Source organism: Epinephelus lanceolatus, chromosome 10 (assembly GCF_041903045.1).
Source record: "Epinephelus lanceolatus isolate andai-2023 chromosome 10, ASM4190304v1, whole genome shotgun sequence".
NCBI lineage: Eukaryota > Metazoa > Chordata > Actinopteri > Perciformes > Serranidae > Epinephelus > Epinephelus lanceolatus.
In genome coordinates, this window is record NC_135743.1 from 43,898,281 (window position 1) to 43,910,533 (window position 12,253).

Consider the following 12,253-nt stretch of genomic DNA (forward strand, 5'->3'; position numbering starts at 1 on the left):
TTCTCACAGGAGTACAACTGTACTGAAGCAAAAGCAGCCCGGAGTGTGTTGTTAAAGGGATAGTTCGACATTTTGGCAGATTCACCTATTGCCATAATCCCTATAGTCATATGGGGAGGTACATTACCTTTAATTATCAGTGCCTGCTGTTCTGAGATCGGTGGGGCAGAGCTGCCTGCTGCTCAGCGCACAAAATGGAGGTGAACGGTACGGCCCCCTCTCTCCTCAAAACTAATCAAATACACCATCAAATGACTCCAAAATGCTTTTGTGGACAACTTGTAGCTTACACACTCACCACACTATGAAATAATAATGTAATATTACGAGACAGAGTTGTTTTGAAGTCAAATGCACAGCTGGAACTACATTCCAGACATACAGTACTTGCTAGGCGGAGTGATTTCAAATAGCGTATGTTTAGTGCAGTTACGCCCGTCACCAAAAAGATAAGTTCATTGAGAAGAAGCCGACTGCTGATCATGGCAGACTATCCACAACATAACCACAGCAACATTTGCATTTTAGCCTTATTTACCATGCTTGGGTTGTAGGCTAATGTTACTCAACATGGAGGTAACGTTACAGCAGAGAGATTGTTGAGCAAAATACACAATGATCACTTACCACGTCTGCTCGTTTTGTGATGCCAACAGATGGTATGGCAGTATCTTTCAAGAAAAGTGTTTGAACCATTCCTGAGCTCTGCGCTCCATCCTTTCACTGTAGTCCTCCGGTAAAAAATGGTTGGAACAAACAAACATTTTCCAGACCGTTTCCACAGGCGTGTTGGGGTCGATGTCCAGCACAAATAGCCATTGTTTCATCCTGTCCGTATTACTGGTTGGTATTACGTGAAACTTCAATCTGCTCCATGTCTTTGGCTTGTTCCCGCAACCTTTTACCATACATGTGTAAACCATGATTTACAACAACACTCAACAAAACTTTTCTCAAACTTTCTGGTGCGTCCAGCTGACAATACCGCAAATGCAAGGCTGCAAGCAATAACAACGGCACTGTCTCAGGTGCGCACTGTGTCACTCCGCCCAGTGGTTTACTCAAGAAAGTACTTCTGAGTATTTGCTTCATGTGTCGTAATGTTACTTAATTATACATTATTATTTCATAGCATGGGGAATGCGCAAGCCATGTGTTGTCCACTAGAGCGTTTTGGAGTCATTTGATGGTGTAATTGATTAGTTTTGAGGGAGAGAGGGGGCCGTACGATTCACCTCCATTTTGTGCGCTGAGCAGCGGGCAGCTCTGCCCCACCGATCTCAAAACAGCAGGCACTGACGATTAAAGGTAATGTACCTACTCATATGATTTTGCCAAAATGTCGAACTATCCCTTTAAGACAGCAGCAGACAGAACCATCCTGTTTACTTTTTGTCTCCATCCAGGTATGATCTGTTAGGGTTATTAACATGTGGAACGTGTTTCTGTCAATAGTAGTCACTTCAACTTTTGGCACCGCTGTTCATGTAAAAAACTCTAATTAATGTGTCACCTTACGTTGTTAATCAGCCATTTTATATTTTACTGTTTACTTTAGCTGCCATATGCAGGTGAGGAAACAGTTTAAACTGAAATTGCTGTCTGTTGCAGATGGTTTCAGTTATTTTCCCTGCTCCATGCTTGTGCAAAAATACATTTGCCAGTTATTATCTGCAATGCATATTACTCCAGTGAAGAAATAAATCCGTGTTATAAGCATTTTAAGTTTTAAGTCAAGTACTTACGTAAAAACACTGATTTTCCAGTTCAGGGAAAAGGCTGCCATGATATACAGTGATTTAATCCTTTTGAATTTGAGGTCCAGTACACATCTGATAAATAGGGTCTATTATTATTACTATTATTATTATTATTAGTAGTAGTAGTAATAATAACATAACACAACAGTGGAAATTAGACTAATCTTCAAATATGCCACTATTATCATTGTCTCTTATGAGAAAATGATTGAATAAAATATTGAAATGAAAGAAGCCACAGGCGAAATGTGTTGTTCACTCTTAATAAAATCACAGTAACTCAGTTCAGTGTGCGCTGATTTATGTTAAGATATGAAATATTGAAATATTAATTAAAGTTTTTTATTTTAGTTTTGGGGCAAATTAATTGTTTTTATAATTGAGTAATAAAAAATAATCTTTAAAATAATCGATTGATTAGTCGTTAGGTTAATCAACTATTAAAAAAAATAATGGTTAGATTAATCAGTAAAAAATTAATTGCTGGCAGCCTTATTGGCCAATGATGCTGGGTTTAGACTACATGATACCAGCCCTATTATAGCCTGACATGTCCACCTATAATGGCGGCTCAGATCATGAATGACAAGATAAGATAAGATACACCTTTATTGATCCCACAATTGAGAAATTCCAGTGTTATAGCAGTCAAGGGGAAAGAGTCAGATTAAAGATTTCAATATTTAAAAACTTAAAAAACTAGGCATGCAAAAAAAAGTACAAAAAATACAAGAAATGTCAATAAATAACAATAATAATAATAATAATAATAATAATAATAATAATAATAATAATAATAATAATAATAATAATGAGCAGTGAATAAAAAGTGAGCAATGGATTAAAGTGAGCATATGTAGTGCAAAGTGAATATTGTATGTGCAAATAAACAACAACAAGGGGGACAGCAGTGCTTGTAGTTTATAAAGTGTCCATAGTGTCCATAAAGTGTCCATGGTGCAGTTTACTGTGAGCAGTGCTGGTTATGTAGCCTGACAGCAGCAGGCAGGACGGACCTGCGATAGTGTTCCTTCACACACTTTGGGTGAATCAGTCTATCGCTGAAGGAGCTCTCCAGAGCTTTTATCTCCTCCTGCAGGGGGTGGGAGTCATTAGTCCTCAGAGATGACAGCTTGGCTGTCATCCTCCTTTCTCCCACCACCTGCACAGAGTCCAGAGAGCATCCCAGGACAGAGCTGGCCCTCTTGATCAGCTTGTCCAGTTTCTTCCTATCTGCAGCCGAGACGCTGCTGCCCCAGCAGACCACTCCGTAAAAGATGGCTGATGCCATCACAGTGTCAAAGAAGGTCTTCAGGAGCGCCCCCTGCACTCCAAAAGACCTGAGCTGCCTCAGCAGGTAGAGTCTGCTTTGGCCTTTCCTGTACAGTGCTGTTATGTGATTAGTCCATACCAGTTTATTGTTAAGATGAACACCCAGGTACTGCGCCTGCGGTAATCCACCACCAGCTCTTTGGTTTTCCCCGCGTTGATCTGAAGGTGGTTCCTCAGGCACCAGTCCACAAAGACCTGGTTCAGTTCTCTGTACTCCCTGTCGTCTCCATCTGCGATGAGGCCGACGATGGTAGAGTTGTCGAAGAACTTCTGCAGATGACAGGTGGGGTTGTCGTATGAAAAGTCTGCAGTGTAGAGGGTGAAGAGGAACGGTGCCAGCACCGTCCCCTGCGGGGCCCCCGTACAGCAGACAACGAAGTCCAATACACAATCCTGGGTCCTGACATACTCCGGCCGGTCCGTTTGTCCCTCAGAAACGCAGGCCATATGGTGTTGAAAGCGCTGGAGAAGTCAAAGAACATGATTCTTACAGAGCTTCCGGGCTTCTCCAGGTGAGAAAGAGCTCTATGCAGGAAGAAGTTGACGGCAGCGTCCACCCTAATGCCAGGCTGGTTGGCAAACTGCAGCGGATCCATTGAAGGGCCTACTGCGGGGCGGAGACGAGACAGGACCAGCAGCTCCAGAGTCTTCATGAGGTGCGATGTTAATGCCACCGGTCTCAAGCTGCTGAAGTCCTTGGGGTGAGTCTTGGGCACAGGTACCACACAGGATGTCTTCCACAGCTGTGGTCCTCTCCCCAGCCTCAGGCTCAGGTTGAAGATGGTTTTCTTTTAGTACTAGGTAGCATGATGATGACTGTAGCGTTCTAGTGCAACTGCTGACTGCTACTAGGCACCGTCACCGTCAGTGCGCTAAGGCAGGACCAAACCATTTCATGCAGATACAGGGGGGTGGTCAGTCAATATGGATGTTTACTTTTTGGTCAATGGGGATATTTAACTTTTACTGCCAAAAACAAATAAAAACAAAGAGATCATTAATTTTATTACTATATTTGTAAAAAAATATTCTTAATGATGATGGTTTAATAATTGTACATTAATTTTAATTATAGTGGGCCGCCATGGCCAAAAGTGCCAGCGCCATTTTTTTGTCCCAGTCCAGCCGTGCGTAATTAGACCTCGTCTGTTTAAAACAAAGGCGACTGGATGGCAAGAACAGATCTTGTATTACAGTTAAACAGTAAGCTAAAACATGTTTCTGAAAAAAATTAAGGTGAGAAATAGGCAACTCAGTAACACAATCTTGGTTTATATTTGATCAGTGCTGCCTAGTTATACAGTTTGATCAGATTTCAGCTCGAGTTTGGGGGGGGGGGGGGGGGGGGGCTGTCTAATCTTTTGATCTACTTCTATAAAGGAGAGATATCTAGGCACTGGTAAGATGGAGATTTTTGTGCTAGTTAGTGTGGTGTGCAGTGTACTTCTGGGGACATTTTGGTCCCAAGATTTGAAGTGAGTGCTCTTGACTTTCACGCTACTCTTTGGTACGGACAGCTGCAGACGTGATGCAGCAGCACAGAGAAGGAGAAACTTTCCACCATAAGGCTGAGATAACATTATCCTCTCTCTTCTACTTAGAAGTGGTGAATTTACATTTCACAGATACTTAATACATCACAGTCTCAGACTATTGTTTGATATGTAGTGTCAGCAAAAAATGTTGTTGTACATTTCCAATCCGTCGTTGGCATAGTTAGCTTGTTTTCTATATTACATAAATGCAGGGCTTGAAGTACTCTGGCGTGGCGCCGGATCTCCAGCTAGACGGACATTTCTAGTATTTTTTTTTTCTTTTGTGGCAACAACTTGGCATAAGTTAGCATTTAACGAATCATCTGATTTTCAGCGAAGTACATGGGTAGTTCCACCAATAGTATAGTGTTATCAACCTCAGCTGGCCAATAAGAGCTGAGTGGGGAGGGTCTAAAAACAGCATGTACACACACACACACACACAAACACACACACACACAGGGTCCGACATTAACGGTTGCCCGAATGCCCGGGGCAAGTAAAAATAGCCGGCGGGCCAGCAGACCCTGTGCAGACATGCCCGATCGGGCAAGCAGCACCGACTTGGATTTTTTTATTTTTTTATTTTTTATTTATTTTTTTTCTAATCGCAGAGATCCTCTCTGAGGAAGAAGGTTCACTTTGCTGCAGGGTTCATGAAAACGTTTTTTTGGGGGTTTTTTTCTTTTAATAAATTGAGCACACATTAAAGAACATACAAGATCCTGTAGAGAATTAATACATATAATACAATACAATAAACATTGTCAAATTAAATGAAGGAAGAGGATTTTTTTTAAAGGCAAATTAAATATTGGGGATTTATGTAAAAATATACATAGAGACATATAAATAATTATATAATTAAAGATATGTAGGCTATGTTAGGTGAATACTCCTGTCAGTGACCCTGATCACTGGCATTGGCAAAAGAACTGGAGTTGGTCCCCGGACGCTGCCCTGTGGCTGCCCACTGCTCCTAGTGTATACAGTAGGATGGGTCAAATGCAGAGGTCAAATGTATGTAATGTGCTGAGAAAGGACAATAAAGAATCTTCTTCTTCTAATAATTTCTTAATAACTAGGAGCTAACAAAAGAATAAAGAGATTTCAAAGACTTAATAAATAAGGGATATGAACCAAAACAACAAGAAACGAGATATATCCCCAGTCATGCACACCCAGTTTTAACAAACTCAGTACTGTTTTTCAACACATATATTGTTTTGTCTTCATTCAATGTAGTTAGCACATATTGTTATTGCGCCATTGGTTTTGGCCTTGGTGCCCCACATTTTGACCGTGATGCCCCAATAAATTTGTATTTATCAAAGGCCAAAGTGGCCTTGCCCTAAAAATGACTTAACTCCAGGCCTGTAATCGTGTATTTCCTCTCCTGTGTCTGTCCTCGGAGGGGCCAGTTGCAGTGTGCTGCTTTTTTATGTGCTGCTGCCTCCATTGGCTGAGCATCTCTGCTGATGTAAGATGTAAATCATGAGAAAAAATATGCACCACACAGCCAGAAAAAGAATTTAGATGGGGCAAGTAGATTTGAGAAGTACTTGCCCGGCAGGGCAAGTAGGAAAAAACCTTAACGTCGGACCCTGCACACACACACACACACACACACACACACACACACAGACGGGTTTCAACACACACTACTTCCAAGCACATGTTGTTTAGATGTCCGTTATAGCTTGATATCCAAATGAGAGTGGGTGAATGTGCAACAGAAATGGACAATTGAACTGCGTTTGAATGATTGGCTTGTGTTAGCTTGACCGCCAGCTATCGGACAATGAGAGAAAACAGCATGCTGTGCAGTGTTTCCCCTATATGCAACTAGCAGTGGTGCACCGCAGCTGCTGAAATATGACCGCTGCTGCTGATTTATTTTTATTTTTTTCCCGTCTTAGTGCTTTAACCGTTATTGTTTGGAGCTATGGACTCTTCATATCCAGGTCAATTCACACACTTGTGAGTAAAGTAAGAGGAGAGGAGAGGGCTCCATTTTATGTCTTCATAAACTAAAGTTTTATTATTTTGCACGACGGACGGTTCATATAATAACATAACAATATACTATTTATCATGTTATGTCATCGTGTCATTTCTGTCTCTACATGGTCACGCATTAACAATTCTCCTCTGCTCTCTGTATCGCACATGGCGGAGTTCTGCAACACACAGGTGAGCACGCTAGAGCGGCTCGGGCCGCATTTTCCTGACAAAACCTGACCCGAGCCTGGCGCAGTGTGTTACCTGACAAAGCTATTGTTATGAACAGTGTGTAAATAACCATCAACAGACTGCTGTTATGCACAGACAAACATGCTGCTTGCACAGCAGCGTAGCACGGCACTGTTGGAGTGGAGCCAGTGTTGCGTTCAGGCGTTGTCAGGTAAATAACAACTTCAAGCACTTAAATAGGTCATAGCACAAAACAGCAGCATGTCAAGTGACTTTTTACTTTTATTATGTTCCCAAAAATTGAATTTTCCTGAATCATGAGACACCTCATATATAAGCTAGACAGACATTTCATCTGCTCATTACTGTGCAAAAATGTATTGTATGTACAGTACAGGCCAAAAGTTTGGACACACCTTCTCATTCAATGCGTTTTCTTTATTTTCATGACTATTTACATTGTAGATTCTCACTGAAGGCATCAAAACTATGAATGAACACATGTGGAGTTATGTACTTAACAAAAAAAGGTGAAATAACTGAAAACATGTTTTATATTCTAGTTTCTTCAAAATAGCCACCCTTTGCTCTGATTACTGCTTTGCACACTCTTGGCATTCTCTCCATGAGCTTCAAGAGGTAGTCACCTGAAATGGTTTTCCAACAGTCTTGAAGGAGTTCCCAGAGGTGTTTAGCACTTGTTGGCCCCTTTGCCTTCACTCTGCGGTCCAGCTCACCCCAAACCATCTCAATTGGGTTCAGGTCGGGTGACTGTGGAGGCCAGGTCATCTGCCGCAGCACTCCATCACTCTCCTTCTTGGTCAAATAGCCCTTACACAGCCTGGAGGTGTGTTTGGGGTCATTGTCCTGTTGAAAAATAAATGATCGTCCAACTAAATGCAAACCGGATGGGATGGCATGTCGCTGCAGGATGCTGTGGTAGCCATGCTGGTTCAGTGTGCCTTCAATTTTGAATAAATCCCCAACAGTGTCACCAGCAAAACACCCCCACACCATCACACCTCCTCCTCCATGCTTCACAGTGGGAACCAGGCATGTGGAATCCATCCGTTCACCTTTTCTGCGTCTCACAAAGACACGGCGGTTGGAACTAAAGATCTCAAATTTGGACTCATCAGACCAAAGCACAGATTTCCACTGGTCTAATGTCCATTCCTTGTGTTTCTTGGCCCAAACAAATCTCTTCTGCTTGTTGCCTCTCCTTAGCAGTGGTTTCCTAGCAGCTATTTGACCATGAAGGCCTGATTGGCGCAGTCTCCTCTTAACAGTTGTTCTAGAGATGGGTCTGCTGCTAGAACTCTGTGTGGCATTCATCTGGTCTCTGATCTGAGCTGCTGTTAACTTGCGATTTCTGAGGCTGGTGACTCGGATGAACTTATCCTCAGAAGCAGAGGTGACTCTTGGTCTTCCTTTCCTGGGTCGGTCCTCATGTGTGCCAGTTTGGTTGTAGCGCTTGATGGTTTTTGCGACTCCACTTGGGGACACATTTAAAGTTTTTGCAATTTTCCGGACTGACTGACCTTCATTTCTTAAAGTAATGATGGCCACTGGTTTTTCTTTAGTTAGCTGATTGGTTCTTGCCATAATATGAATTTTAACAGTTGTCCAATAGGGCTGTCGGCTGTGTATTAACCTGACTTCTGCACAACACAACTGATGGTCCCAACCCCATTGATAAAGCAAGAAATTCCACTAATTAACCCTGATAAGGCACACCTGTGAAGTGGAAACCATTTCAGGTGACTACCTCTTGAAGCGCATCGAGAGAATGCCAAGAGTGTGCAAAGCAGTAATCAGAGCAAAGGGTGGCTATTTTGAAGAAACTAGAATATAAAACATGTTTTCAGTTATTTCACCTTTTTTTGTTAAGTACATAACTCCACATGTGTTCATTCATAGTTTTGATGCCTTCAGTGAGGATCTACAATGTAAATAGTCATGAAAATAAAGAAAACGCATTGAATGAGAAGGTGTGTCCAAACTTTTGGCCTGTACTGTACTTAGTCCTGAAGAGCCCTTCTGGTGCCAGTAGATACATAGAAACATCCCAGCAGGCAAGCATACAAAAAAGTTAAATGCATGTGAAAATTTTTTTTCATGCATGTGCTTCACCTCCGCTGCTACAACTCCATCCTAGGGGAAACACTGCTGTGTGCGTTTTGTGCAACTGGTGGATGTGATAGTCTACTGGTAGAGTAGAGAGAGAGCTAAGCAGCGTTGAAGTAGAGTAGAGCAGGGCAGAGAGATGGAAGCAAAATATATTAAACCCGGTGTTAATACAGCAGAACTGGAGAGAGGGGTGAAAAATAAGTGGAGGTGGGCATGGCTCGAGGAGGAGGGCGCTGAGGGCAAACCATTTAATACATGGTGCAAGAAGCTGAACGAGCCAGGTGCAGCATTTTGTGGCACTGTAATACAACTGCAATACAGTAAAGAATCAGCAAAACTGAGATAAGTGTGGGTCATTGGGTTATATGCACAGCAGCCATCTTTGACAAAAGATGGCTTTCAGATTTCAGGCTTCAGGCTCAGGAAAATTTTTCACTTTAAGCCCTGTAAATGTGACATTTTGCGACCATAAAGCACCACTGCGACTTGTAAATATTATCAATACATGGACAGGAGAGCTGTTAGTTTGTTTCCAGCTTACAGTAAATAAATCATCTGTTTAACAGCGCTGCAGTAACACTTTGACTTTATGAGATTAACGATAGCATAAACAGAGGAGGGTTCCAGATTGTGACCAATTAGTCACATTTTGCAACCATGGAGCACCAGTGGGACTTGCAAATATTATTAATATATGAACTGGAGAGCTTTTGGTGTGTTTCCAGCTCACAGTGAATAAATCCTCATGTTTAAAGGTGCAGTGGCAACAGTTAAACTTGGTGATAACTGCAAACATCTGACTGCTTCGAGTTCAAAGCAGTAACATCAACACTATTTCAACACAATTTTGTATTTTAGTAGTCTACAGTACTTCAGAGATTTCAAAATATCGTGATATAGCCTAAAAATATTGCAATATTATTTATAAGCCATATTGTCTGTCCCTAATGTCAAGAATAAAAAAGTTTGTTCTTGTCAATAACCATTTCTTTCACTTTTCATGTGAACAACTTAGTACAATATTATGAATGTATTCCAGTAGAGACTGTCTGAAAATGTGTACTTTTATCCCCATATTTAAACAAAACCATGCTTCCCCCTCTCTATGACACCCAGACAGGGCTGCAAACTAGCACCAGCAACCAGCCAACCTCCAGTAAAGCATGTAAGTGGCTGCTGCATTTGCTTCATTAACCAGCCAAAAAAAGATAATATTTTGAGTGGCTACTAGATTGTGAAATCTACCAGCCACAGTGGCAGGTGGACAAAAGTTATAGTCCAAACCTGCATCAGGATTGCTGATGCTGTTCATAACAACTGGAAATGCTGTTGTCTTCACAAGGTCAAAAACCATGGACAGGGTACCCCCAGGACTCTTAAAAGGCCTTGAATTTAATATTCTCAAAATAAGGCCAAAATATTACATTTGTCAACAAAGTCTTTTATTTCCAAGCTCTATTTTTTTTTCTTTTACTTTCATACAATAAAATGTATACCATAATGTCACAAACAGTCAGATGAATAAAATGTGTTTGCCTGTGTGTAAACCACCAGACTCCATTTGCTGGCTGAGCTCAAGAACTTGGACAAATTGCAGCCAAAGGAGCAGAGCTCCAAAAACTGTAGTCTTTTGTCTAGTGACACTTGCTAAAATACACTCAAGTAAGCTTCAGTTCAAATAGGAGCCTTTGTGACCAAAAGGCGAACTCTGTATGCAGCAAATTAATATCTTTTATCATCTAATGTTACTAGCGTGCAGACTCACGCCTCACAAAGTTATGTTAATGTCATATGAATGTGAGTATTAAAATGTTTTATTAAGTTAAAGTATTTGGTAAATAATTATTTCTAGGGCTGAGAACTGACACAGAATTTGGGCGGCACGGTGGTACAGTGGTTAGAATTGTCACGTTGCAGCAAGAGTTCCTGGTTCGAATCTGAGGGGGAGCCCTGCTGTGTGGAGTTTGCATGTTCTACCCATGTCACTATGGGTTTTCTCCAGGTTCTCTGGCATGCATGTCAGGTAACTGGTGACTCTTAATTGGCTGTAGGTGTGATTGTGAGCGTGAGTGGTTGTCTGTGTCTATGTGTCAGTCCTGTGATAGTCCGATGACCTGTCCAGGTTGTTCCCTGCCTCTTGTCCAATGTCAGTTGGGATAGGCTCTAGTTCTCCCCGTGACCCCTAACAGGATAAGTGGTTATGGAAAATGAATGAAATTAATAAATAAATAGGGGTGTAAATCACGTAAAGCACGTTTTTCAGCTGAACATTGTTAAAACAGAGCAGCTAATGTTGCTTAAGCAAGAAGTTAGCCGAGTGAGATGCTCGTCCAGGCAGGTAACATTACATCGTGTTTTATCTCGTAACAGCATTGTTTATATATGTCATGTGCTCTGTCTCTTGTCCTGTATTTTCTCTAAAATCCAAAATATTTCCACTCTGCTGATTTATTCCCAAGTAAATAATGCTATCCTTTTCGTCTTTCTCTTGGCTGCTTGCTATGTGCCTGCCGCTGTTTGACAGTGACACAGACTTTCAAAATAAAAGCCTACGCTAAAGATGATGATATGGATCAATGTTTTCACTTTGCATCGCTGATATTGGATTGTTGATAATAAAATCATTATATCAATCCAGATCGATGGAATGTTACACCCCTATAAATAAATAGATTGCACTTGTATAGGCTTTTCTCGTTATCTGACCACTTATATCACATTCACCTATTCACACACTGGTGGCCGAGGCTACCATACAGTGTGCCACCTGCTCCTCACTAATCATTGACATGCACTCACACATCCATTGAATGGCCATCAGGAGCAATTTGGGGTTCAGTATCTTGCCCAAGGATACTTTGGCATGCGGACTTGAGGAGCCAAAAATCGAACCGTTGATCATCCAATTGGTAGACGACCCGCTTTACCTCTGATCCACAGCTGCCCCATATATCCGGCACAGTTTTTGCCAGCATGGCCTTGACGTTGGCATTAAATTTCATTCTAGGTGGTATGAAAAAGGTCTTAAAAAGGTTTAAATGTAACTGAGAACCCTGAGGGTACTCTGCTTGCAGGTCACAGCCGCTCTATAGTGGGCTTGGAGCAGAGGAAAAATGGGAGCCTGTGCCTACTGCTTCTCGATCCTGGCAGTTCAGCATCAGACACCAGGAAGCTGCTGAGCAAGGGCACAGTCTCAACAGCCGTCCACCACATCAGGAAGTTCCCTGGCAGCCTGAGACACAAACAGTACCAGGTGGTGGCTGTGCAGGGCATGTTGTCTGCTGAGGAGAAACAGGTGAGGTG

General features: G+C 41.9%; 1 protein-coding gene across 6 annotated transcripts in view; it reads left to right on the top strand.

Annotated features, from left to right (window-relative positions):
• The window catches only part of zufsp (zinc finger containing ubiquitin peptidase 1), a 61,274-nt gene that overhangs the window by 38,408 nt on the left and 10,613 nt on the right, over positions 1 to 12,253 (top strand). For all 6 annotated transcript variants that reach the window (XR_013492244.1, XM_033638951.2, XM_078172025.1 and 3 more), the window contains one exon: positions 12,025 to 12,245. Coding sequence is in view for 5 of the 6 variants with exons in the window: in XM_033638951.2 (XP_033494842.1) it covers positions 12,025 to 12,245 (221 nt within the window). In the remaining variant the exon portion in view is untranslated. The remainder of the gene's footprint in view (positions 1 to 12,024; positions 12,246 to 12,253) is intronic.